The sequence below is a fragment of the Oncorhynchus mykiss genome, chromosome 19 (genome assembly GCF_057628025.1).
Source record: "Oncorhynchus mykiss isolate SJ-2025 chromosome 19, ASM5762802v1, whole genome shotgun sequence".
NCBI classification, from domain to species: Eukaryota; Metazoa; Chordata; class Actinopteri; order Salmoniformes; family Salmonidae; genus Oncorhynchus; species Oncorhynchus mykiss.
The window spans coordinates 43106720-43131865 of record NC_143040.1 but is presented as its reverse complement, the minus strand read 5'-3'; the positions used below and the strand labels follow the sequence as shown (position 1 = coordinate 43131865).

Below are 25146 nucleotides of genomic sequence, written 5' to 3'. Positions count from 1 at the left end.
GATGTACTACTAACCTGGGTACTAGTCTGTTTGTGCTATCATGCTCAGACACAAACACAACAGTTCGTCTGTCAGCCTCCTCAGATAATGTGTGTATTGATTCTCATGTGAAATATAGCTGACAATTTAGCTATCAATTACGACAGCCCCCCACCACACACACACCTACTGCCACCTCTCTGGCCTTGTTCACAATGATCTAATTAATTTGGACAGAAATAGACTGAGCCCTACATTTCTGCAAAAACAGTTCGGCCTTGGATGTACCTACGATGTAATACACAGAAGTCACAGTTTCTATTTTATAGGAAAATAAAAAATATGAGACAGATGAAGAGCACAAGTAAAAATTGAAACAGACAAAATGCTGAAAATCTACTGTAAGGGGATGATGGCCAACCGTTACAGTAGTAAAATAAAAATGTTAGAAAAAAAATATTGTGGGGCTTACTTTTCCCAATAGACAAAATGCAGGTGACACAGAATCACCAAGTTAAAATATTTATTTTCACATTTATGCATTTCAACAAGTCCTCATAATTGCACACAAAAGCTTTACAATAGATCCCTCCATACGCATCACTTAGTATTATTTACCATCAAAAACTAAGCAAGGTAGGCTACTGTAGATCAATAGTTAATTTCATCAAGACATCTTCAGGATTTCATAGCTTTACAATGCTAAATTAGGTTCAGAGCACGTTATTATATACTTGGCAATGATCAAATATACCACATTCACTCATCATTTTCATACAACAACCAATCAACACTTTTCATGAATTAAATATATAAACAAATGTGTCGCTTAAATTCAGAACCTTTCATTCTAACAATCAGAACAAACAAATACTGTAGATGAAAATCCAACATAATTTCCATATCAATCAACTTGATAAAGCATATATATATGTAACTTATTTGATGCAACAAAAAATACATGAAATAAAAGCTGTAGAAGGAGAATTCTTACATTTTGCTCATATGGTAATATAAATCGATGAATTAAGCTGTTATTACGGTAGCATTTACTGGGACTATCTTTACTGAAATTAAGCATGGATTCCATAGTATATGACAGAAATGGGTAATTGTGTTAAGCTAAAAACTCATTTGTAATTTAATCAAAACAAAGGCTGTCATAATCAATGTGAGATCAACAACTATGAGGCAGACTCCCTCTGGTTGTATCCCAAAATGGGGAATAGGGCGCCATTTGAGATGCAGACAGTGTCTCTCCTCTCACACCTCTGTGTGGGTTGAGGAGTGTGAAGAGGATGAAGAGGAAGATGAAGAGGATAACGTGTCTTTTTTACTCGTCTGACGAGTTGAACCTTCAGCGGCCCTGAACTGCCAGGTAACCTTCCTCGGTTGCTCGGTTACAGGGACTGGAACTTCCTCTGTCACTGGCTCGGTCACTGGCTTCACTTCCTCACAGAATAGATAAGACAACACCTCCTGCTCTAGCTCCTTCCACAAATCCCATGTTGGTTGTTTGATTGGTTTAGATTTAGCCTTAGGACCAGACTCGGACTCATCAGAATCCCAGTCACTGTCTCCAACCATGGAGCCGAGTACAAAGTCCACTCCAGACCCGCTGTCATCAGAGGAGTCAGACTCCTTGGAACTACCAAGGAACGAAGAGTGGCCTTCTGTTGCGAGCCGGTGACACTCAGGACCTGCTAGGTAAACAAAGCTATCTGTTGAGAGGAAGTCACTTTCCTCAATGTTGGGGCAGAGGTGTTTGGAGAGGGAGGTTGGGGGTGTAGACTCAGTCAGAGAAGGGAGAGAGGGGTGCTCCTTCTGTGCTGGTGAGACAGCAGGGGGCACAGACACAGCCAGGTATACAAAACTATCTGTAGTAACGAACGGATCCAGGTCACTGCTGTCCAGGCCTGATTTATTCTGTGGTATCTCATGTCTGGAGGGGGATAAGGGGAGTGGGGAGTCAATGCCAGAAAGTATTTGAACACTCTTGTTCCTCGGTTTCAATTCTGCCTGGTCAGGCCCTTCATTGCTGGTGGACTGCAACTCACCCATTTCGGTTTCTTTCATCAAAGGTGATTCTTCCTCAAACCCATGCCCCTCACAGTGAGAGGAGCTCTTTAAGAGTGATGGGTAGCACCACTGGAGCTCTGTGCTCTCCTCCCTCCCCCAGTCTTTAAATGCCACCTCGTCTTTATCCTGGTCCAAAGATGTGTTGCTCCCCAAGTCTGACTCAGTCAAGGGTCTGTCACTACCATCTGAGGCGTTGTCCTCCTGGCTGGTCTGACTGGGGTTCGACATGAAGACTCCACTTGAGTCTGACTCCAAGGTCAGGTTGGAATCAGGCGAACCATCTTCCTTGAGATTTTTTGTCGTCCCTGTTGAACACCCCATGGCAAGGAGTTCCAGGCTGGGTTGGGTACTGATCTGCTTAGGTTCAGAGACCCTTACAGAAACAACAGATGGCTCCGCTGTGAGCTGTGAAGCTTTCTTTCTCAGAGAATCTGTCAGACATTGTTGTGCCACAAGTTCACTCTCTACTTCCTTGGCCCTTCTCTCCAGCTCCAGGAGGGAGAGTTCAGAAGCAGCACTAGAGGGTGGGTGAGATCCTCCAAACCCAGAAGGGGGTTTGAGCAGAGGCCAGTGCCTCAGAGAGCCAGTGTAAGACTCTGTGTCCCCCCAGCCTTCATCCCACAGTGTGTTCACCATACCGAGCACTATGTCCCACTCCTCCACCTCCTCCCCCTCTGCACCACCACATCCTGCTCCACCCTCCTCCTCCTTGCTTTCTGGATCTCCCTCCTTCACACTTGACTCAGCACCATCACTGCTTTTACATTCTGGCTCCGCTCCTTCTTCCCCTTCCTTCTCTTGTTTCTGGAGAGGTTTTTTTGCAGAGTAGACCCTCCAATTTTCCAGGTTTTGCTCCTTCAAGGAGTAACCCACCCTACCTACCAATTTACCCTGGTGCTCAGAAAAAGGGGTGAGGCGAGGAAGATTTTTTCTCTCTATGGCACTAAGAACCACCAGGGAGGGCAGAGGGGGAAGAATAGGGAGGTTATGGAGTGCACCGCCTTGTCTAACAGTTCTCTTCCTTACAATCAGCCTGCGAGGCCAGGTGGATTCCATAGGCTGGGGGCTCACAGCACGAGCAGGAGCAGGTCCTGGGGAAATCTGATCGAGCATGAGGGGGGTAGTGTCACGGGTTGGCTCTGGGGAGAAGGGAGAATCATTGTCAATGGCTGAGTCCAGTGCCTTGGTCCTGGGCGTAAACCCAAAAACCCCAACATTCTCCTCTTGAGACATTGAGCCCACTGAGTGGGATACCTCCCTTTTTTTCTCAATCTCTACGCCATTCTCTTTCTTTCTTTCTCTTTCTCGATCTCTTTCTCCTATCCTTCTGAGATCCTCTTGAACACATTGGAGGGCCGTCACAGAGAGCTGGGAGAGAGGGGGTTTGGGAGGCGGGTGACGAGGCTGAGAGGGGGGTGATTCTTCGAAGATGAAGCTATGCTGCTGAAACGGCAGGGGTTTGGCTGGGGATAAGAACACAGGGGTGTGACAGCCTGAGGAGAGGGGTGACCCAGAGAAAGGTGAGATGAGAGGGGAGGTCATGCTGTGTTGTAGGTAGAGAGGATTTAAGAAATTCTTCTCCATTACATCACCAGATGAGAGTTCTAGATGCTCAAGATTCTTGGGGGGTGTCAGGACTTTCCAGGACTGCCGGCAGTTGTCCCCTCTCTTGCCGCTATCATGCTGGTGTTGTCTCTTGCCACTGGAAGAGGAAGTTCCCTCAGGGGCTGACATCAAGGAGACACTGGGGGACACTGACCTGCCCCCAAACCCCCCTGGGGACCGGCTGCTCTGGCCAGCTTCAACCAGCTTCAGCTGGTCAAATATCACCCTTTCATCCAGCCTTCTACCTACGGAAGGTATGGGAGTCGTGGATCGTGATCGTGCCTCGAATGTGATCATGTCCACGCAGGCACCTGCTCCCACCCCTAGGTTGCCATTGCTGGAGAAGTTGTTGTCCTGGCCTCCCCTGGAGGTTATTGTGTTCTGAGCAGAGCCATGGTCAATATGTTCATTGATACACATTGTGTCGTAGATGGAGCGCTGGGGGATGTAACCGTCCTCATTATAGCCATCTCCGTCTACACTCTTCTCCAGGCAGCAGGAGCTCTGCCTGCAACAACCCGGTCGACTAAGAGGCTTCCCCATAGTGTTTTTATTTTTATTTTCTTAATAGTCCAAAAAGAGATCGTAATTAAAATATACTAGATACACGAGTTGCAGGGAGACAACTTAAAAATGTCTAAGATGCACGTCAGCTCATTCCTTTTGGTCATGTAATAGTCAACTGTAAATGAGAAATATTCAGATTGAGGAGTGCCATCTGTAAAATCTGTCAACATAGTCTCCTCTCAATAATAACAGTAGAGCTTGGGAATTTATTTTTAGTCATACATACAGGAATATTAAAGAACAATTTTGCTCACTTCCTCTGACTGCAGCCAACAACACAAAAACAGAGGAATTTAATAGTTGCAGCTTCAAAAAATAACACGACTTCAACATCATGATGCCGGGTAACTCACTGCTCTCTCTGTGCTGGTCCATTCAGAACCCCCAAAGCATTTCTTATCGTCTATCTCTGCATTGGTTTCTCCTCATACTTGTCTCTGCTGTCATCAACTTCCATTGTGCCCATCAATAATGAAGTCAGATGTCAAACACTTGTTATTGCCATAGCAGCTGATCAGTACATCCCCTTTCTTGCTTTCGCTCCAAAATAAAGCATTTCTGAAATGAAGATATTCAGGTTTAGGAAACCATGTAAATCATCCTCGTCTGCTCACAGGCACTGATTATTTGACAAATATTTCAACACCAACGCAAACCGCCCCCCTCCTCTCTCTCACGCTCTCCATCTCTCACACACACACCCAATTACAGATTCCCCTCCCCCATGTTTCTAAGGCTGCTTCAGGGCTTAAGAGGTTTGGAGCTGTTAAAGACTAACTTTGCTTCTTCTTTCTTTCTCTCCGTCCCCTATTCTTTCCATTTAGGTTTGACCGCCATGGGCTTTGATTTCCTCTCCAGACAGAAATCAGCAGGGGAAAAACAGACGTTTCTAAAGAGGTGAAAAGGACAGTCACAGCTTTGCGATCTCCATCTTATGTGACACTGACAGAATGATATCCTTGAAATTTCATCACTTGAAACAAATCAGAAAACAAAACGCGTTGTTATACAACCAGTTTCAATGTGCTTGGCTGAGAGATGCAGGAGGATAAAAATTCAGCCTGCAGTTTGATCTTTTATCCATCTGCCTCCTCTCTCCCACACAAACTCTTCTTCGCGCAACACACTCAATCCCTCAGTACCACTTCTCTCAGTACAGTCCCCTTTCCTCCCACTCATGCCCTTTCGCACATGCAACGAGAACGTGGTCTGACTATCTTTTCTGTTTGTCCATCAATATATCATGTACTGTACTACATGACTCTGCACTGCTAAAGCAGGAGCATCACAACACAGATACATAACCCCACCTTGAACCATCAGTCAGTAAATCATACACTGAGGCAGATGAAAGCGACTCTTCAGCTCCACTCAGATTTGCATACAGGACCAGGTGCAATTTAACATATCATTATTCAAATCTAAATGCTGATGACTTTCACAGTGAAGGAACATTTTCAATCGGTTTCTGAGTTTTATTCTCAGAGTCAGAGGTTCTTTTAATCCCTTCAGAGAACAAACAGCAGAGCAGACAGAAATGTCCTTTGCATAATCATGTTGCTTATTCAAGTCCATAACAGAGGGATTCATACAAAAAAACATCTATGTACAATATTACATGATCACCTTGGTTTAGTTAGTAGAGTGGATGATCGAGACTATGGAATTAGTTGTGTGGGCCCTTAGAATAAAAGACAGATTAGTAGAAAGTAACAATAAAATGTTCAGCTATAGTAACAACTTAGAAAAACAAACGGACACTAATGTAACATTAACAGTATTTTTATGTTTTGTCAACAATGATTCCATTCATCCTCTAAAACTAGAATCTAGAAACAAAGACATTATGAAAGACTAAATGAAGTGTCAAAAAAGTATCTTATCGTAGTGTCTTTACATGATTGTGGATGTTTTTGCAACATGTCCATGGTTGGTCTGAAATGGCACCCTATCCCCTATTAAATGCACTACTTTTGACCAGAGCCCTATGGGCCCTGTTCAAAAGTAGTGCACTGCACTATATAGGGAATAGGGTGCCATTCCATGAGTCTGTTATATCCACTACGAGCTATCATCGTTGTCATCTGTGGAGGCTGATGAAGCTTCAGTAGAGTGATGATGCAGTGGAGGCTCATCCAGATGGACCTCCCGTACAGCCAGGATGCGTGTTAGCATGCTCTCCAGTGCAGCGCCTTCTAGTTGCTGGCCAGAGTACCACAGCGAGCTGTTGGAGAGGCATGAAAGCTCTGGCTGCAAGTAGAACAAGCCTGGCCTATTCTTCACAGACTCTGAGCTGGAGGAAAAAGAGGATTATATAATGAATCGATAGGCAGCCAATACAGAAATGTTATCCGTTTCTCTTTTTCAGACTGCAAAACATTGAGGCATTAAAATGTTGTCAATATCTAAAACAAGTCATATGTACAGTAACAGAGTGAAATATAGCAGGAATAAACATGTTTATGTAATCTCACCATTTGGAGATGTAGAACTCGTAGAGTCTGACCGGGCAACGTAGTGGGTTCTCAGTGTTCTCTGACATCTCCATGTCACCATCCTGTTCATCCAGCTTCCTCTTGGCAGGCAAAGCTAGCAGCTCTGGATACACTACACAAAGTGACACAAATCAACCTGCAACCTAGCGCATTATGGAGCTTGTGGAGGATGTTATTGCTTGGGATATGGCAATGCATTTCTTAATTGCTACTAATGGGATAAATAAAGTAGAATAAAATGTGATAGCCTTCAACACCATTGAGGTCGGAACTCACCGGCGGTGTCCTGACAAGGCCTAAACCTCAGGAAGGCGCTCTTGCCGTTCTTCGTGACCCTGGTACAGTGGGTGAAGTTGGCGAAGGACAAACGTCTGTGTTGGCTCTGGGTCTTGAACTGGAAGAGCTTGGTTCCAAAGAAGAGCAAGGTGTTGAGCAGCACGAAGGGGGAGTGGGCCCCCAGCTGCTTACAGTCCCACAGGTATTCCTCCTCCACACGGGAATGCAGGTAGCCTAGAGACCGACAGTGGAGGAAGGGTCAGAGGTATGGGTCATCATTTTTTATGCATTTCAAAATGTCCCAGCGATATTAAAGGGATACAACAGGCATATAAGAAGAAACGTAGGGATGGACCCTTTTTTCTTTTCAATTTTCGCCTAAAATGACATACCCAAATCTAACTGCCTGTAGCTCAGGCCCCGAAGCAAGGATAAGCATATTCTTGGTACCATTTGAAAGGAAAAACTTTGACGTTTGTGGAAATGTGAATTGAATGTAGGAGAACATAACATAATAGATCTGGTGGAAGAAAATAAACATCAAAAACCACCATCTTTGAAATGCAACAGAAAGGTCCCAAATCTAGCCATCACTCTGGTTGGTATCTTGGTGTCCACAAGATAACAGCAGTGTATGTGCAAAGTTTCAGACGGATAACTTGAAGTATGAGCAAACTACATGACATTTAGTGTGAAGTCACCCAGGTACATTTGGGCAAATCGTGACGAGACATTTACATTACATTTTTCTGCAAGAATATTGTCAAATCTTGGACTTTGATTTAGCTTTTCTAGTATTAGTAGCCATATTACAAGTTCAACATTTTCATAACACTCCAAATTCTTGTAATTTTTGTACAAAAGGAAAAGGCTTGATGTTGCACAAGGTTAGCAGCAACATTTTGCGACATACAGGGTTTCCGTAAAGCATTGGCTATCTAGCTAGCTTTGTTTGACTCCGATTGGTGCTTATTTGACAAAGTTACAGTCAATCAAGTGAAGACCGCCCACGTCATCGGCGCGACATGAAGGCGTCGGTTTCTGACCAAATCTGGTGTCCTATAGGATATACTACACTCCTAATGATATAGTGAAGTCTGGTTACGTTCTAGGATCTCTGAGGAATAAATACCAACGTGATTTGACTGGTTGAAACAACGTTTAGGGTTAGATTTTCAGATTCCTTTCTTTGCAAATTGAACGAGTGGAAATACAAAATTGATCGCGCATGATGTATGGACCCTTTTAGGATAGGAAAAAGGATTTTATCTAACAAAACCTCATGTTATCTCTGGGACCCTTTGGATGATAAATCAGAGCAAGATTTCAGAATGTAAGTACACATTTCACCTTCAGAGGTGAATTTATCAAACCTATTGTGGTGAAAAAAGTGTTTAGTTGTTAGGAGCTCTCCTCAAACAATAGCATGGCATTTTTTCGCAGTAATAGCTACTGTAAATTGGACAATGCAGTTATATTAACAAGAGTTTAAGCTTTCAGTCGATATAAGACACTTATATGTACCGACATTTGTTGTTTCTCTAAAAATCTGCGATGGCGCTGCATGATTTACAACTGCCCCGTTGATGGGACGCTTATTCCTAAATTTTAAAGGGATACGACAGGCATAGAAGAAGAAACTTATAGAAGACTAGAAATATTCTTACCGCTGGGCAGCAGGGTAGGTCTCCAGAAATGTAGCATCATAGTAATCTCCATGGTGAACTTGTGGTAGAGCACGTCAGTGAAGATATTCTCTATCCTTCCATTCTCAAATAGATACTGGTGAGCCAAATGAGAGATGGTGAGGGAGAGAGGCATTAGGCACTGTATATCACATTTGGCAGAGGGGCAAGTACAATTGATGTTGTTGCCCCTGGGGAAGTTGCTATAGGAAAAGTCCAGATAATATTGATTGTAATAGTCTGCAAACAGTGTTAGCTGCCATCACATCAGTATAACTGGGGCTTTAGACTGAACCGTATTTTAAGTATGGCCACTGACAGACAGAAAAGGTGGTACCACAGTGAATAACATAGTACGGAATAAGATAAACATGGAGGTTCAATACCTGCTGTATGCCCAGACAGAGGTAGAAGATGCTGTCAGCAGGGTAGGCCTGACCGTTGGGGCGACGGACCTCACTGATGAAGCGACAGAGGCCATAACTAAGCTCAGAGGAGTTACACTGCAACACGTCCTCCTTCAAAACCATGGATTTAGCTGCCGTAGGAGAGACAAGGGCACAGAAAACCAGATTAGAGAACCATGGATTTAGCTGCCGTAGGAGAGACAAGGGCACAGAAAACCAGATTAGAGAACCCTGGATTTAGCTGCCGTAGGAGAGACAAGGGCACAGAAAACCAGATTAGAGAACCATGGATTTAGCTGCCATAGCGAGAAAGATGGCCACTGAACACCAAATCAAATTTGATTTGTCACATACACATGGTTAGCAGATGTTAATGCGAGTGTAGCGAAATGCTTGTGCTTCTAGTTCCGACAATGCAGTAATAACCAACAAGTAATCTAGCTAACAATTCCAAAACTACTACCTTATAGACACAAGTGTAAGGGGATAAAGAATATGTACATAAAGATATATGAATGAGTGATGGTACAGAGCGGCATAGGCAAGATACAGTAGATGGTATTGAGTGCAGTATATACATATGAGATGAGTATGTAAACAAAGTGGCATAGTTAAAGTGGCTGGTGATACATGTATTACATAAAGATGCAGTAGATGATAGAGTACAGTATATACATATACATATGAGATGAATAATGTAGGGTATGTAAACATTATATTAGGTAGCATTGTTTAAAGTGGCTAGTGATATATTTTACATCATTTCCCATCAATTCCCATTATTAAAGTGGCTGGAGTTGAGTCAGTGTGTTGGCAGCAGCCACTCAATGTTAGTGGTGGCTGTTTAACAGTCTGATGGCCTTGAGATAGAAGCTGTTTTTCAGTCTCTCGGTCCCAGCTTTGATGCACCTGTACTGACCTCGCCTTCTGGATGATAGCGGGGTGAACGGGCAGTGGCTCGGGTGGTTGTTGTCCTTGATGATCTTTATGGCCTTCCTGTGACATCGGGTGGTGTAGGTATCCTGGAGGGCAGGTAGTTTGCCCCCGGTGATGCGTTGTGCAGACCTCACTACCCTCTGGAGAGCCTTACGGTTGTGGGCGGAGCAGTTGTCGTACCAGGCGGTGATACAGCCCGCCAGGATGCTCTCGATTGTGCATCTGTAGAAGTTTGTGAGTGCTTTTGGTGACAAGCCGAATTTCTTCAGCCTCCTGAGGTTGAAGAGGCGCTGCTGCGCCTTCTTCATGATGCTGTCTGTGTGGGTGGACCAATTCAGTTAGTCTGATGTGTACGCTGAGGAACTTAAAACTTACTACCCTCTCCACTACTGTTCCATCGATGTGGATAGGCGGGTGTTCCCTCTGCTGTTTCCTGAAGTCCACAATCATCTCCTTAGTTTTGTTGACGTTGAGTGTGAGGTTATTTTCCTGACACCACACTCCGAGGGCCCTCACCTCCTCCCTGTAGGCCGTCTCGTCGTTGTTGGTAATCAAGCTTACCACTGTTGTGTCGTCCGCAAACTTGATGATTGAGTTGGAGGCGTGCGTGGCCACGCAGTCGTGGGTGAACAGGGAGTACAGGAGAGGGCTCAGAACGCACCCTTGTGGGGCCCCAGTGTTGAGGATCAGCGGGGTGGAAATGTTGTTGCCTACCCTTACCACCTGGGGGCGGCCCCTCAGGAAGTCCAGTACCCAGTTGCACAGGGCGGGGTCGAGACCCAGGGTCTCGAGCTTGATGACGAGCTTGGAGGGCACTATGGTGTTAAATGCCGAGCTGTAGTCGATGAACAGCATTCTCACATAGGTATTCCTCTTGTCCAGATGGGTTAGGGCAGTGTGGTTGAGATTGCATCGTCTGTGGACCTATTTGGGCGGTGAGCAAATTGGAGTGGGTCTAGGGTGTCAGGTAGGGTGGAGGTGATATGGTCCTTGACTAGTCTCTCAAAGCACTTCATGATGACGGAAGTGAGTGCTACGGGGCGGTAGTCGTTTAGCTCAGTTACCTTAGCTTTCTTGGGAACAGGAACAATGGTGGCCCTCTTGAAGCATGTGGGAACAACAGACTGGGATAGGGATTGATTGAATATATCCGTAAACACACCAGCCTGCTGGTCTGCGCATGCTCTGAGGGCGCGGCTGGGGATGCCGTCTGGGCCTGCAGCCTTGCGAGGGTTGACACGTTTAAATGTTTTCCTCACGTCGGCTGCAGTGAAGGAGAGTCCGCATGTTTTAGTTGCGGGCCGTGTCAGTAGCACTGTATTGTCCTCAAAGCAGGCAAAAAAGTTATTTAGTGGGCGCAAGACATCCTGGTCCGTGACGGGGCTGGTTTTCTTTTTGTAATCCGTGATTGACTGTAGACCCTGCCACATACCTCGTGTCTGAGCCGTTGAATTGAGATTCTACTTTGTCTCTATACTGACGCTTAGCTTGTTTGATTGCCTTGCGGAGGGAATAGTTACACTGTTTGTATTCGGTCATGTTTCCGGTCACCTTGCCCTGATTAAAAGCAGTGGTTCGGGCTTTCAGTTTCACGCGAATGCTGCCATCAATCCACGGTTTCTGGTTTGGGAATGTTTTAATCGTTGCTATGGGAACGACATCTTCAACACACGTTCTAATGAACTCGCTCACCGAATCAGCGTATTCGTCAGTGTTGTTGTCTGACGCAATACGAAACATATCCCAGACAACGTGATGGAAGCAGTCTTGGAGTGTGGAATCAGATTGGTCGGACCAGCGTTGAACAGACCTCAGCGCGGGAGCTTGTTTTAGTTTCTGTCTGTAGGCAGGGATCAACAAAATGGAGTCGTGGTCAGCTTTTCCGAAAGGAGGGCGGGGCAGGGCCTTATATGCGTTGCGGAAGTTAGAATAGCAGTGATCCAAGGTTTTTCCAGCCCTGGTTGCGCAATCGATATGCTGATAAAATTTAGGGAGTCTTGTTTTCAGATTAGCCTTGTTAAAATCCCCAGCTACAATGAATGCAGCCTCCGGATAAATGGATTCCAGTTTGCAAAGAGTCAAATAAAGTTTGTTCAGAGCCATCGATGTGTCTGCTTGGGGGGGGAATATATACGGCTGTGATTATAATCGAAGATAATTCCCTTGGTAGATAATGCGGTCGACATTTGATTGTGAGGAATTCTAAATCAGGTGAACAGAAGGACTTGAGTACCTGTATGTTGTTATGATCACACCACGTCACGTTAACCATAAAGCATACGCCCCCGCCCCTCTTCTTACCAGAAAGATGTTTGTTTCTGTCTGCGCGATGCGTGGAGAAACCAGCTGGCTGCACCGACTCCGATAGCGTCTCTCCAGTGAGCCATGTTTCCGTGAAGCAAAGAACGTTACAGTCTCTGATGTCCCTCTGGAATGCTACCCTTGCTCGGATTTCATCAACCTTGTTGTCAAGAGACTGGACATTGGCGAGAAGAATGCTAGGGAGTGGTGCACGATGTGCCCGACTCCGGAGTCTGACCAGAAGACCGCTCCGTTTCCCCCTTTTACGAAGTCGTTTTTTTGGGTTGCCGGCTGGGATCCATTCCGTTGTCCTGGGTGAAATGCAGAACACAGGATCCGCTTCGCGAAAGTCATATTCTTGGTCGTACTGATGGTGAGTTGACGCTGCTCTTATGTTCAGTAGTTCTTCTCGACTGTATGTAATGAAACCTAAGATGACCTGGGGTACCAATGTAAGAAATAACACGTAAAAAAACAAAAAACTGCATAGTTTCCTAGGAACGCGAAGCGAGGCGGCCATCTCTGTCGGCACCGGAAGTAAGTAGAGGTACTGTACATGAATACTGCTAGCATATTTTAAACTCATCTGGGCATGGCATCTGAGATGTTGCAAGGCACTTTAATTAACAAATAAATTAAAATCAATCAATCTGACTCACAGGGATCTTTGGCAAATTCACAGTCAAACCGCTTGTTCCTCTGCAGGACCCAATTCTTCCAGGCTTTCACCCCATACTCGTGGTGGAGTTTTGATCTGGCAGGAGGGAGTGAAACAGTTTGCTCCACCATGTCCATAGTCCCACTTTGCTTACGACTCTGCAATAGAGAAAGGGAAAGGGAAAAAGGTTTGGACCAACAACGTAGTGGAAGGAGAAACAACTTGCTTTTACTGTATAATATCTCTGAAACCCTATTGCAGTCAATAGTAATAATGGTGCTGATATGACCTAACTAGTTATGTTACCTATAGCGTTAGACCAGTAACCCCGCTATAAAATAAATAGGGTAGCGTTTGGGACGCAGACTACAGTATAGACATACCCGTTTTCTGGGAGGGAAGCCATCTTTGGGTCTCTTCTGTCTTGTGGCCTGTACAGTCAGCCTCTGTCCCTTCACTGCAGCACGATCAAACGACTCTGAAACAGCATTGAATACACAGTTACACAGGGGATACAAATGTGATCTGTGGGAATTAGCAAGTTCATCATTAACCACGTTCCCATCTACAGTTTCTATGCGAGTATCGTATAAAAATAAATCACGACAGCTGTGACGGAAACAGGAAGTGCCGGTGTAATTTTACAAATGCCGACAGATCATTTGTTCGTTCGACATGGTGGGATCTTTTTGCGTCTGTTAAATTAATTGGCGGGGAATGTTGGTAGAAACTCCATTATGCACAAATATTGATATAATAACCATCATATCGAAGTAAACTTGGAGTCACGCCATAATATGGTGTGGGGTCCTCCCACTACGACTCGGGAAACCATGCAGTTAGGCTACAGATGAAATAAGTTATGATGAACTTCACAGGGTGGTGAACGTACACGGTGATGAGCTTGACGCCACTTTCCAATAAATATTGAGGGTTTTATTCTGGTGACATGACGATCGATGCTTGACTGCAGTTTATTCATAATAATCTCATGTAGACTAGACAACCCGCACTGTATCTGAGAGATGTTGGCTAGAGAGCAGGTGCCAAGACCAGAGTAGACACATTTGCTATTTAACTCAACAATGTGACAAAACTATCGGTAGAGTTGAAAATGGGATGAGAAAAACTTTGGATTTTTATTCAGTACATGAAAACCTAAGCGAAAAATACATTTTGTGTGCACTACGTCATCATGCACTAATTGTTTCCACAACAAGTCAACTTGGTAGAAACATACAACTGGTAGGAAAATGTACATATTTCCTATGCGCAGTTTCTAGAATATTTGCATGAAAATCTGTCGCAAATTGGATGGAAACCTAGCTAGTGCAAATATAATTGATTCTTAACTGGATAAATAAAGGTTGAATAAATATTTTTCATCTAATAAAAAAAACTTTGGAACATAAATGTAGCTATGTTGTTATTCTCAGAGCCTTTCTTACCAGGGGGGTAGTCAGCCTCCAGGTCCAACATGCTGGGGGAGGCTGTTGTGCTGGGGGGTTCGACAGGACCCTCTGCCCCTCTCTGGGGGTTGGATGTAGACTCATCCTCTCCACCCCAGCTGTGGGGGGTGGACACAGCCTCAGACTCCAGGTCTCCACTGTAGGCGCTGCCTTGGTCTGTGGATAAACACCACACAGACAGACACCATGTTATCTAACCCTTCAGTAAGATCCTCCACCAGAGTCATTTTAATTTAAAAGGTTGCTTTTCCAACAGTGTTTATCTATTAATACGGGTTAGTCTAAATATTGAGATAAATGCAAGAGAGACCCGTTCAAGAAAGCAGCAGTCGGCTGATGTGCCAAGCAACAAAGTTAGACAGTAACGTTCCCATAAACACACTGCCGCAGCTCAGAGTACAAACTTTTCTCTTCACCTCCATGGGAGACAGGTTTGTCTTTCTCCTCGTCCTCCTGCTCGGCCATGGTTTGAGATGCGACACCGTCTTTCTTGTCCTTGAGCTCTGAACGGCTTAATGAGGGGGGTATTACCATGGGCACTGGCACCTGGACAGAGGGCACAGAGAACAGAACATGGTTTAACCAGCCAAGTTAACCAATCATTAAAAGAACACACAATGAACCATGGTGGGGGTATTAGTAGGGTCCTCAGAAGAATAACAATCCAAGACACGGGGCATGTGAGTGTTTAGGCCACCAGGGATGGGTACTTCCCTTTGAAAAGTGGAAAATAAAGTATCTATTAAAAGGCATATAAAGAGAAAGTGGATGTAGGCATGAGAAGAGGACGCAGAGCAAACGTACAGGCACGGGGATACCCATGGGCACAGGAGTGTACTGGGTGTACAGGTTCATGGGCACTGGGATGAAGACTGGCACAGGGACGGGCATCACAACCACCCGCACTTTCTCCCCGTTCTCTGTGTACGTGAACCCAGTCTCTGTGAACCCTACAACAACAACAACGAGAGAGGCTATTATTTAACCTTTAAATAAAGTCAGTTAAAAACAAATTCTTATTTACAATGACGGCCTACAATCAGAGATCCTTACTAACCCTTTAAACCAAGTGGTCGTACTATGAACATGTAGTGGAAGGTCTGATTTACAAATTCAGTGGAAGGGTGGGGCCATAGAAATATAATGAAGATATTATTAATACCTTTATGGACGAGACATCTTAAGTAGCTAGTTTGTTCCAAAAATATTAAAATAATTTAAAGAATCAAGATATAAAAATCGCAGAATAGGCATCAGCGACTAGGTTAGCATTTCTGATGTTTTGGATGTCGGTCTGTTGTTTTACCCATGGGTGCCATTGGTTTCTCTGCGGTTTGCATCGGAATCGGGCAGCTGGTTTCCTGGTCCAGCATGAGGGGTTTACAGATGATGGCCTTGTTCTTCATGATCCGACGGCGGGCTGAGATCCTCATGGCGTCCGTCTGGGTGCTGGCATCGCCAAGGCTCTTGCCGTGAGAGTTCGACGTCGGAAGAGCTCCTACAAGCAAAACAAAAAACAGTCTGAACTACAAAAGCTTATATTAATCGACCACTTCTTCACAAATGTCTTAACCATGCTCGGTGTTAGCCAGTGTTCTCAATGGGTGTACTAGCTACCAGTCAGGGCAGTGGCAGCCGTAGCATGGGGCTGGCCAGCAGGAGAGGTGGCCAACGAGACAACATCAGCAATGACAGGAGCTGGCTTGGAGAGGGAGAACAGAGGTTGGGACGGACCTACAGGGGGAGAAAGAAGGGAAGGAAAGAGGGGAGACATGTTGAGTAGTAGGCCCAAGGCAGCCATTAAACTGAGATGCAGCGATAGGTCATCCAACCAGGTAGTCGTTTTCAAGAGAAACGTGTATATAATTAAGTAGTACCCTGTGTAGTAGTGGTGCCGTTGCTAGTCCGAGGGTGCAGCTGGAAGGTCTGATAGCAGTACTGAATAACACACTCCAGGTTACAGAAGTGCCTAATTGCCCCAAAACACTTCAGTTGCTCTCTCATCTTCCCTTGACGTCTGCAGCACTCACACTTAGCCATCTGGGTAGGGGAAGGACAACAAACAGTTCAGCAATTCAAAGAGCTTCAGCCATTTGTGGACTACATAGATATGTCCCGGGAAGTGGTTGTAAGGTAATCAAATCAAGAGAGTGAGAGATCAGGGCATGTATTCATAAAGCGACTCAGAGTACGAGTCCTAATCTGGAATCAGGTCCCTGCAGTCTTATTCATTGTCGTCTTAAGGCAAAACTGATCCCAAATCAGTACTCCTACTCTGAGATGCTTGCTACATACAGAGGTCAACATGCATAAAAATTATTCTGGCTCTGACCTCATAGAAGAGAACAGTGTAGTTGGACATGCACGCGTCCCTGCAGAACTCTTGCATCCTTCCACCAAAGTGGTTGTGGATCATCTTGGGGCTGATGTCGGCACAATAGGCACACGTCCGCCATGGCCCCTTCATGTCGTGCTTGAAGAGCAGCTTACAGCCTGTTACAACACCCACACAGACAGGTTAATGTACAATATTATACTCAAAACAAATTATTACATCATTGTTATATTTATGGCATAAATTGTCAAAAAAGGACTAGGAGAAAGAGAGAAAGGGTCTTTGGTACTCACTCTCACTGCAGAAGGGCCGGTCGATGAGGTCATATCTGATGACTTCTTTGACCACCTTCTCCAGTTTGCAGTATTCACACCTCACTTTGATATTACTCCGTTTCTTAAACTCAACACAGCACAGTTTGCAACAGAACTGCATGGTGCGACCCTGAAGGAACACAACAAGCCCAGGAGGACAAAGAGCATTAGAGATAAAACTACAACCCCAATCGCAAAAGCATTATTAGACAACACTACAATACCTATCACAAAACGACCATTCCCATAACACTTCAAATGTAATAAACAAGGTACAGGATCAAGAGAGAGGTACTTACATTGTACTCATAGAGCTCAGGTTTCCAGCGGAACTGCTGAGGACACTGATGGCAGGAGAGTTTCACAGGTCCACTGGGGGCGGAGGTAAAGGAGGGGGCCATGGGCGGACCTGGTTGATGCTGCCCCACCCCGTAGGCCCAAGCCAAGCCTGTGGCGGCTCGATAGGGTAGAGGTGGAGCAGAGGTCTGAGTTGGGGCGTACGGGCGGCCAGTGGTGGGGACCCAGGATGGGGGGTAAGGATGGGAGTAGCCCTGGGGTGGTGCTGGAGGGGTCTGGAGGTACGGAGACACCATGGGAGGAGCAGTGGATGAGGAGCCGTTCATCTGGCCCAGTTGGGGGGGAAGCTGGCTGCCTTCGGCCTCCTACCACATTACATCAAAGGAGACACATTCAAAAACATGATGTATTCCGTACAATCCATTATACAATGGGGCAAGAAAGTATTGTCAGCCACCAATTGTGCAAGTTCTCCCACTTAAAATGAGAGGCCTGTAAATTTCATCATAGGTACACTTCAACTATGACAGACAAAATGAGAAGAAAAAAAATCCAGAAAAATCACATTGTAGGATTTTTAATGAATTTATTTGCAAATTATGGTGGAAAATAAACTTTTGTTATTGACCAAATACTTCTCAATACTTTGTTATATACCCTTTGTTGGCAATGACAGAGGTCAAACGTTTTCTGTAAGTCTACACAAGGTTTTCACACACTGTTGCTGGTATTTTGGCCCATTCCTCCATGCAGATCTCCTCTAGAGCAGTGATGTTTTGGGGCTGTTGCTGGGCAACACGGACTTTCAACTCCCTCCAAAGATTTTCTATGGGGTTGAGATCTGGAGACTGGCTAGGCCACTCCAGGACCTTGAAATGCTTCTTACAAAGCCACTCCTTCGTTGCCCGGGCGGTGTGTTTGGGATCATTGTCATGCTGAAAGACCCAGCCACGTTTCATCTTCAATGCCCTTGCTGATGGAAGGAGGTTTTCACTCAAAATCTCACGATGCATGGCCCCATTCATTCTTTCCTTTACACGGATAAGTCGTCCTGGTCCCTTTGCAGAAAAACAGCCCCAAAGCATGATGTTTCCACCCCCATGCTTCACAGTAGGTATGGTGTTCTTTGGATGCAACTCAGCATTCTTTGTCCTCCAAACACAACGAGTTGAGTTTTTACCAAAAAGTTATATTTTGGTTTCATCTGACCATATGACATTCTCCCAATCTTCTTCTGGATCATCCAAATGTTCTCTAGCAAACTTCAGATGGGCCTGGACATGTACTGGCTTAAGCAGGGGGACACGTCTGGCACTGCAGGATTTGAGTCCCTGGCGGCGTAGTGTGTTACTGATGGTAGACTATGTTACTTTGGTCCCAGCTCTCTGCAGGTCATTCAATAGGTCCCCCCGTGTGGTTCTGGGATTTTTACTCACCGTTCTTGTGATCATTTTGACCCCGCGGGGTGAGATCTTGCGTGGAGCCCCAGATCGAGGGAGATTATCAGTGGTCTTGTATGTCTTCCATTTACTAATAATTGTTCCCACAGTTGATTTCTTCAAACCAAGCTGCGTACCTATTTCAGATTCAGTCTTCCCAGCCTGGTGCAGGTCTACAATTTTGTTTCTGGTGTCCTTTGACAGCTCTTTGGTCTTGGCCATAGTGGAATTTGGAGTGTGACTGTTTGAGGTTGTGGAGAGGTGTCTTTTATACTGATAAGTTCAAACAGGTGCCATTAATACAGGTAACGAGTGGAGGACAGAGGAGCCTCTTAAAGAAGAAGTTACAGGTCTGTGAGAGCCAGAAATCTTGCTTGTTTGTAGGTGACCAAATACTTATTTTCCACCATAATTTGCAAATAAATTCATTAAAAATTCTACAATGTGATTTTCTGGATTTTTTTTCTAATTTTTTCTGTCATAGTTGAAGTGTACCTATGATGAAAATTACAGGCCTCTCATCTTTTTAAGTGGGAGAACTTGCACAATTGGTGGCTGACTAAATACTATTTTGCCCCACTGTATATAGGCTGATTGGTATCTTTTCAATTTGACCTGTATTGTATGCACTGTGTTTTTTATGTTTGGTACAATTGTCAAATAAACCTGAACCTAAATGCATGCTGAAAAACACATAAAATCCCTCTCAAATCTACCTGACTGAGACTGAACCGTCTCTAATATGCACACACAGAAAGCACAGATCATATGTAACATAGTCTGTTTGATCCATTTAGACAATTAATCAACGAATACCCGGAAAGTCTTGACGCAGGTGTAAGAGCAGAAGTTGCGGATGCTGCCGTCTACCATGGCCAGGTGGTACTGAGAGACAGCCTTCACTTTGCAGTAGGTACAAGGGAATGCCGTTCCTGTGTGTGACAACTTTTTTTAATACCACTGCAAATAAAATGTAAAAACAATTATGGCAAAATATTGGTTGAAACACAAAATTGTTTGCTGGCTAGTGGAAAATAAATCCCGACCGAATCCACTGCAGGGTTTTTTCCACTCTCTGAGTAATAATTATTGGACTAAATGCATCCCAGAAAAAAATTATACCAGTCAAAAACATATTTCAGACTATTTCAGACAACATATGGCCTACAATATTCATAAATGAAAACACATTTATAGACTTCCGCTTATACAATGGTAAAGTCAATGCTACCTGACAGGTCGTTCTGCGGCCGGCTGTTATTGACACAGACGGAATTGCAGAAGAGGTCCACCTTGCCATCCGTATCAGTGCTCTCCACCATGTCAGACATGAGTCTCAGATCACGACAGTGACCGCACGGCATTACCTTGGTGGTCGTCTGCCATACAGGAACAATGGGAAAGAGTTGATAAGAAGAAGAGATTTGATGATGGCGGAGGTGGGACAGGGGGACTCAGTGAGACAAATGTGTATAATATCAATAATGTATTCATAGAGACTCATTGAGAGAAACCAGACTCAGAGGGGAGGCCCAACCTCTACTGAATATACCTTATAGAAGTTAAGAGTACATATGACCATCAAGGCCAGACATTTTTTTTAAAGTGGACTCCTGTTTCTATGGAGGACTGTCTGTGTGTACTACCTGACTGTGCATACTTACTCGTTTAAAAGTGCTAATGCAGGTTCGACTGCAGAACTTCATGGTGACACCCTCTACTCGGAGCGACCGGCAGTTCCTGTCAGTACTGGCGCAGTACTCGCCACAGCTCTCACACACATTTATGACCAGGTTGTGGGAGGAGCGAAAGCGCATGAAACACTCATCGCTACACAGTTTGTGCAAGGAGCCCTGGTGAGTCACTTCGTGCTGAATCTGAGATGGGGGGGGTTATCAAATCAGGCAGGATGGTCAAATCAAACATTTCCTCATGTAACCTCACCTGAGGTTGACTTAGAAATGAGAGTGAACTAGTCAAACCAGTGGTTGTCTGTTTTGTCCCTTACCATGTCGCTCTTCTTGCACATACTGCACGTCGGGGCGGTGGGCTCTTGGAAAGAAGGCATGGAAATAGTCCCTGGTTTCCTCTTGCGGTTGAACACAGAGAGGCAGAACTGACTACAGAAATCCTTCAGGTTATTGTCTGTAATCACACTGATTACATCCTTGGGGTCCTCGATCTCCCTGAAGAAATTAAAAGTTATAAACGAGTTAGACAGATTAAAGAGTTATAAACATCAATACAGCTATGAGCAACGGGGGAAGTTATTTGGTGCACCCCCACAGTAACTACGGGAATCAGATGATAGCAGAACGATTGAAAGTTGAAGTGAGTCAGTAGCCGAGTGACTCACTTTAGGCACTGGTAGCAGGTTCTCAGTTTGATGGGAGGCAGGGTGAACCCAGTGAGGCAGACAGTGGAGCAGAAGAGCTGGGTGGATCCTTTCCGTTGGAAGGCAGTCTGACCGCGCAGCAGGATCTTAGAGCAGCCCGAGCAGGACACACGCACTGCGTTGGCTGGGTTGGAGCCACTAGGGGGCTGGGGCTGGGGCTGGGGCTGGGGAGGGGGTTGCTGGGGCACTGGAGCCAGGCTCCTGAGGGTCATCGTTGGCCCCTGTTGAACTAGACTTCTTCCTGGTGCAAATATGGAGGTGGGGGTCTGGGGAGCAGCAGTGGGCGAGCCATACGCATTTCCTCCACCAACAGAAAAGACAGAACTGATCCTCAGCACCTCCTGTAACATACAACAAATAAGAACAAATAAGAACAAAGAATTGATGATAATAATAATATAGCAGCAATAATATAGCATAACAGAATCATCATATCCATATGTTGTAAAAGGGGACATTAAGGCAGGGCATGGGATCCTTTGCTGACCTCAGGAGCTGTGTTGTCCAGCTCCTCCTTGATACCCCGTGTTGAGGGTAGAAGGGCGCAGTCATATCCTTCATCTATGGGCTCATCCTTGATGTTCATGGGGGGAGAGATGGGTGGCCGTTCTCTGTCCCCTACCACTGGGTTCTGGAGCACACTCTCTGACCTCTGGAGGTCAGGGCAAAGGGATGAAATAGATGAATAAAGGTGACACAAAAAAAAAAAAATGTTCATAACAGCATTCCGCAAAAGGGAATTATCCTGAAATCTCTCGCGCTCTCCGCCAGTTCTTTCTTGCTGCCCCTCTCCACTTACACTACCGGTATACTAAGGTCATACACTATACAGACCTCTTGACGGCTGGATCCCCCAGCAATAGACCGATTCTGTCTTACTCCATCTGACAGAAATGGAGAAAATGCCATTTATTATAATCATCACAGCTCTAATAATGTGCATACCATGTGCATGGAGTGTGGAAATGTCCTAAATCATGTTCTTTATTGAAACTATAGTTATAACTAGCAGGGCAAGTTTGCTTGCAGTCTTACCCAAGCTGTTATCTGGTGAAGGGGACTGAGATAGGTTAGTTGAAAGATGGCTTTCTCCTTGCATTTGACTAGCCACCTCAGAAGCTGCCAAAAGAATGACTGTTGTTAAGCAATGAAAAAGAAGTAGGCCTAAGTTCAAGGAAAATGCCACACAAAAAAAACTATTTTTGTTATTTGTTTCATTGGTCCACTGTTGATACAGTTTGCATAAAACATTTTGGGAATGTATCAACAGTGGACTAATGAAACAAATACCACGTTTTTGAGTGGAATTGTCCTTTAAGTAGTAAGAAATGTAAGTAAGAAAAGTTATATTGGTGATGAGAAGTTAAAAATGCATGAGGAGTAACGTCACAGGCCAAGTCAGACTAGGCATCATGCTTTCATTCTAACCTGTTCTAATATTGGAAAGTGAGACTGCATCAAGGAATCTGTCAGTGGAATTTTTATCATCCTGAGTCTCTGCACGTCGTGTGTCAGGCGATCCAGCCGGCCGTCCGCCTGACTCTCTGTCAGACTCCACATCACCCAGTGCCACCTTGGGCAGGGCTATGTCCCACTCCTCCTCCTCATCTGCCCCAAACACAGGGACCCCATCCAGCTCATCCTCTGGCTGGCCCACCCCCAGACCAGCTAGGGAGAAGGTGGTACTGGTAGGATGAGAGATGTGAGGGAATACATTCCCTTCATCGTCACTGCTAAAATCATGGTCGACGTCAGGCCGTCCGACTGGTTCTGGTGCTCCAAAGACTGGTCCGGTTGAGATGCTGCTCCAAAGAGATCTTGTTGACAGGGGAGTGTGTTGTCGCTGGGACTCACCAGCCGTTGGGGCTGAGAGCTTCACCGCCTCATCAAAAGCCTTGGACAGCCGGAGTTCATGCTGTGGGAGGAGACAACTGGTTAAAAAGTGTGGTCTTGGGGCCTCCCGAGAGGCGCAGTGGTCTAAGGCAGCGCTAGCTGTGCCACTAGAGATCCTGGTTCGAGTCCAGGCTCTGTCGTTGCCGGCCGCGACCAGGAGACCCATGGGGCGGCGCACAATTGGCCCAGCATCGCCCGGTGTTAGGAGAGGGTTTGGCCGGCAGGGATGTTCTTGTCCCATCGCACAATAGCGACTCCAGTGGCGGGCCAGGCGCAATGCACACTCGCCAGGTATACTGTGTTTCCTCCGACACATTGGTGCGGCCGGCTTCCGGGTTAATGGGCGTTGTGTCAAGAAGCAGTGCAGCTTGGCTGGGTTGTGTTTCGGGGGACGCACGGCTCCCAACCTTCGCCTCTCCTGAGTCCGTACGGGAGTTGCAGCGATGGGACAAGACTAACTACCAATTGGATACCATGAAATTGGGGAGAAAAATAGGGTATAAAAAATAATAATAGTAATAAAAAAATGGTGGTCTTCTCTAGCCCAGTTGGTAGAGCATGGCACTTGCAACGCCAGGATAGCATATTCAATTCCTGGGACCACCCATAAGGGAAAAAATGATGCATGCATGGCATTCACTTTGGATAAAAGCTTCTGCTAAATACCATATATTCATGCAATATGGCCCAAGGGGGTGTGGTATATGGCCAATATACTACAGCTAATGGCTGGTCTTTATGCACGACTGAACGCAGAGCGCCTGGATTCAGCCCTTAGCCGTGGTATATTGGCCATCTACCACAACCCCTCAAGGTTCCTTATTGCTATTATACATTGGTTACCAACGTAATTATAACACTAAACAGAAATGTTTTGTCATACCTGTGGTATACGGTCTGGTATAGAAAGCTATGACATTATTCGTACTAGGGCAGCAATAGAGGGGGAATCGTCTGGTTGGGATTTGAACCAGAAACCATATTTCATACAGAGCAAGCACACTCCTGCCTGTGCCATGAGGGCCCAGACCTCTGGACAGTGCTGTAGTAGCTACACAAACAGCCGCAATGGGCCTTGGTTGAACCAGCGACCCTGGCCTGCCATACCGTTTCGGACCTCATGACATAAGCCGTTACACTCACACAGGGATGCAAACTCATAATACTTTTGACAGAACTGTGATATATTATCTTCACTGGAACCCCTTATTGATATGAGGGTTGATTATTCTACGAACACTACTATCTAGCTAGCTTAAAATAGCTAACCTAGCTACATGGCTAGCTAGCTCTAACTACTGTAACGTTAAGCTACATAGTCATGCACTTGAGGAAAATCTAGCAAGATAGCCAGGAAGCTAGCTGCAACAAGGCTGAGCAGATACAGATGGGTCGCTAGTTAATAAGATAATAATGCCTTCATTATTTGCAAACATATTTTCACCTGAGATTTTTGTTTAGCCTCCTCTGACTCCGCCATGTTTTGGTCGCGCGCTGTTCTTCTCGGAGGGGGGGGTGGGTTTCTTTTGCAACTAACGTTAGCTAGCTAGACAACTAGCTAGGATGCACTGCACACAATGCTATTGTTAAAGACAGTGCAAAAGCGACTTCACGATGTGCATGAAAATATATGATTTGCAGAATGTGTATGAAATAATTGTCATTGACGGGGCATTCTCATTTGTGTTTAAGTAGCTGCAAGCTTTTCAATGGGAAATTGCATGCACATCGAACTATCCCTTTCTGCTGGTATGGCTGTACCGTAAAGTTCCATAGATAGGCGCATTCTCTGTCTGTATTCGTGGGTAATTTGATTCAGTAACGCAACACATTAGATGTAACAAAGCAGTATATACACATTGTACATATCTGAATTCGTTCTCTTTTCTATAGGTAGATAGCCAATGTTGACACCTCATTACGTTTTCCCAGTTAAGATCAATTCTAATCTCTCGCCCATATTTCGATTAGTTCGGTACCCTTCTAGTTTGAACGTTGCATATAGAAATGTACAGT

General features: G+C 45.2%; 2 protein-coding genes across 3 annotated transcripts; both read right to left on the bottom strand.

Moving 5' to 3' along the window:
• Window positions 1–487: 487 nt before the first annotated feature.
• LOC149975195 (uncharacterized) lies at window positions 488–5329 on the bottom strand. The gene has a single exon (XM_090211046.1). It carries the CDS (start codon window positions 4204–4206, stop codon window positions 1243–1245), a length of 2964 nt encoding a protein of 987 aa, XP_090067172.1. The 5' UTR covers window positions 4207–5329; the 3' UTR covers window positions 488–1242.
• A 366-nt stretch (window positions 5330–5695) lies between these two features.
• LOC110497712 (zinc finger MYM-type protein 4) lies at window positions 5696–24921 on the bottom strand. 2 transcript variants are annotated; one of them, XM_021574007.3, is made up of 26 exons: window positions 24575–24921; window positions 22666–23152; window positions 22273–22356; window positions 22072–22121; window positions 21725–21889; window positions 21199–21578; window positions 20851–21028; window positions 20507–20719; window positions 20074–20221; window positions 19659–19774; window positions 17406–17768; window positions 17086–17236; window positions 16790–16950; window positions 16335–16497; window positions 16075–16191; window positions 15764–15955; window positions 15262–15407; window positions 14874–15003; window positions 14437–14613; window positions 13372–13466; window positions 12990–13146; window positions 9073–9224; window positions 8669–8783; window positions 7002–7235; window positions 6705–6837; window positions 5696–6523 (listed from the first exon to the last, which is right to left on the bottom strand). In XM_021574007.3, exons 1-26 carry the CDS (start codon window positions 24608–24610, stop codon window positions 6292–6294), a joined length of 4575 nt encoding a protein of 1524 aa, XP_021429682.3. In that variant the 5' UTR covers window positions 24611–24921; the 3' UTR covers window positions 5696–6291. The 2 variants fall into 2 exon arrangements, with proteins under 2 accessions (XP_021429682.3, XP_021429683.3); XM_021574008.3 differs by lacking the exon at window positions 22273–22356 and having other exon boundaries at window positions 24575–24878.
• Between the last annotated feature and the right edge of the window lie 225 nt (window positions 24922–25146).